We start from the raw sequence: 2,772 nt of genomic DNA, 5'->3' as shown, positions 1-2,772 counted from the left end.
GGTATATGTATAATATTTATTTATCATTAAATAAGAAGTATAATTAAAGAGGGATAGGGAGTGATGTGTATGATTTTTATCAAGTTAGTTACAAGTGGCTATGAGAAATTTTGGCACAATATAATATATAAGAAATAGGAATATTAATCTAATTAAGTCTTTTTCTAATAGTATGTGAGTTTTTGCTAATCTATATATTCTCCGTGATTGTTTCTAATTTTCAATTATTTTATTATTTTGCTATGGGAGAACAAAGAAGACAAATAGATTAGCCAATAATATACTGAAATCAAAACATCAAAGGGAAAAACAAAGCGAGCTACAAGATTAAGCAATTCAATAACATCCTACATTTTTTCATGTTAAAAATACTTAAATATGGGACTTTTGAAAGTTGGAACTGAAACAAATAAGAACTTACCCTTTGTGCATGAGCAAAGTGATTTGAACGTAGCAAACTACCACACTTAGAATTGCCCAATGTGCACACATTGATAAGAGGTCTTCTTTGTTGTACTCTGTGTCGGCCAACAATGTAAATTTAGAGATGTATTCAATCACTTCTAATGTGAGCTTGATGAGATTGTTAAGCTGGTCAAGAGGTACTTGAAATTTCTCAAGTGATGAGCCCACAAGAGAAATACGATTTTCCTTTAAGGTTGCCATTGATGAGGCTAAATCAACTATTGGTTGGTTAGTACCATGAAGCAAGAACCCCAAGAACTCCAGAAATTTGAAAACAAAACAGCCCATGGTATTTACTGCCTTTGCATCCCATGACAAGTTTGATAAGAATCCAAGTAAATCCATTGACGCCATATGAACATTAATCTCATCAGGCATCTGCACAGCATTGTTTGCAGTCTTTTCCATCTGATAGTTGGCAAAAATAGTAAGTAATTGATGGTTTGCACACTAGGTGTAAGAAGTGTTAAGAATCTTTATCATTTAAAAAAAAGGTTAAGTGGGTCTAGTAAGAACCATGCGAGTAGGAGTCATGAAAAAATCATGTCTCGCCAATGTTTTGAGCTCAGATATGGTTGAAAACGCTTGCAGAGAAAAGCCTCCTGACCCAAAATCTCTATGGACCCTCCTATCCTGCATGTACCCATTCAAAAGTATCAATGAAGTGCAACACACCTTTTAAAACAACATGTGATAAAACAACATAACCGAAGTAGATATAATATATCCCTTGTTCTCATAAAAAAAAATTAGAAGTTAACTAAGTTTAAATAAACATGTTCATATTACATTCCTAAGAATATAAGATCATTTTCAATTGTCATATCATACAAAGAATTTAAATAACCTTCAATGTCATACACGTATTTTTCCATAAAAATAGTTTAAGTGGATACATCTGCTATTTAAACTTCAGGTAGATTCAATTAAATAAAGTCATTGTACTAAGTGTGCAATTGTAAGTTTGTAAAAGCATAACTATGATACATAAAGCTATGAATGCACAGGTATATGGAATATTTTTGAAAAAATAAAAAGAAAAAACTTTGTTTGGAGTACGTACCAGAAGAGTGCGAGTGCTGAAACATCGACCACCTACCAATGCATCTAGCTTTGAAAATGTTGAGTTAAGCTCTAAAAGATTATTGTTCTCTAACTCAGTCCCATTTTCGGATGCTTTGTTGTCTTGCATGAATGCCTTTGAAAGTCAAAATTTTCGAAGTCAGAAAAGTTCATTGAAAGTGAAAAAAATATGTATTCGAGTGTTTGTGTGTGTTTGAGAGAGAGAAAGAGAGACTTTTACAAACTACAAGTTATTTGATTGTGTAAGCTTTTGCTGAAAAAAGAGAAAGAAATTGAAGCACGAGACCTCATTGAGGTGGCTGTGTATGAATCGATTTCCTTTTATTAAGTGGCAAAATAACAGCTGTGAACTGACCAAAATGAATTGCTACTCATCTGTTGAAAGTATTTGTGAGAACTAGATCTAACTTACCCATTTAAAAAGGTATTTATAATATTTTGTAACTACAATGGAATTAATGTTAAGAGTTTTGTCTAGAGTATCGAGGCAATGACAATAGTGTTTTTGTATAGTGTATTATGCGATTTTAGAGGTAGATATAGGTGGTGGACTCTCTTGTAAAAACCTGTCAAGCTAGGGGTAAAATCAGTAATATCTATTCTTTAATAGCCTAGGAATTGCCGCCCTAAATATTCTATAAATAGAGAAGAAGGGCTAGGCAAGCATATAATTTTCAGTTGTTTCTCAAGACAGATTTGAGAAAGGGAAAGCTATGTTTTAGAATAGCTTTTGTAATCTTGAGAGAAGGCTTGTAATCGAAGGGGTGCAACTGATGTATGATCATTCCTTATTGTTGTTGCCAAAATACAACAATCTACATGTAATTGTGGTGGAGTACAATTGAGGTGCGTGGTTAATCACGGGAGTCTCATTAATGATGTGTTGAGAGTCTTGGTGACCAGGAGGGTATGACGATCCCGTGGGTTTTGGCGACCACGTGGGTCTTAATGATCTAATGGCTCTTGGTGATTTGGTGGGTCCAAATGATCTGGTGGCCTCGTGATGATCTGGTGGGTCTCAATGATCTGGTGGCCTTGTGATGTTTTGGTGGGTCTCAATGATCTAATAGTCTCTCGATGATATGATGGCCTTGTGTGATCTGGTGGCCTCAATGATCTGATTGCCCTAAATGATCTGGTGGCTCTCAATGATCCGGTGCCCTTGATGACTGAGTGGCCTTGATGATCGAGTGTCCTTGATAACCGAGTACCCTTGATGACCGA

General features: G+C 35.0%; 1 protein-coding gene across 1 annotated transcript; it reads right to left on the bottom strand.

Annotated features, from left to right (window-relative positions):
• Positions 1–389: 389 nt before the first annotated feature.
• On the bottom strand, positions 390–1,078 carry LOC127803211 (uncharacterized). The gene is made up of 2 exons (XM_052339289.1): positions 982–1,078; positions 390–873 (listed from the first exon to the last, which is right to left on the bottom strand). Exons 1-2 carry the CDS (start codon positions 997–999, stop codon positions 418–420), a joined length of 474 nt encoding a protein of 157 aa, XP_052195249.1. The 5' UTR covers positions 1,000–1,078; the 3' UTR covers positions 390–417.
• Between the last annotated feature and the right edge of the window lie 1,694 nt (positions 1,079–2,772).

The sequence above is a fragment of the Diospyros lotus genome, chromosome 6 (genome assembly GCF_014633365.1).
Source record: "Diospyros lotus cultivar Yz01 chromosome 6, ASM1463336v1, whole genome shotgun sequence".
Classification (NCBI taxonomy): Eukaryota; Viridiplantae; Streptophyta; class Magnoliopsida; order Ericales; family Ebenaceae; genus Diospyros; species Diospyros lotus.
This window is presented reverse-complemented; position numbering and strand designations above follow the sequence as displayed.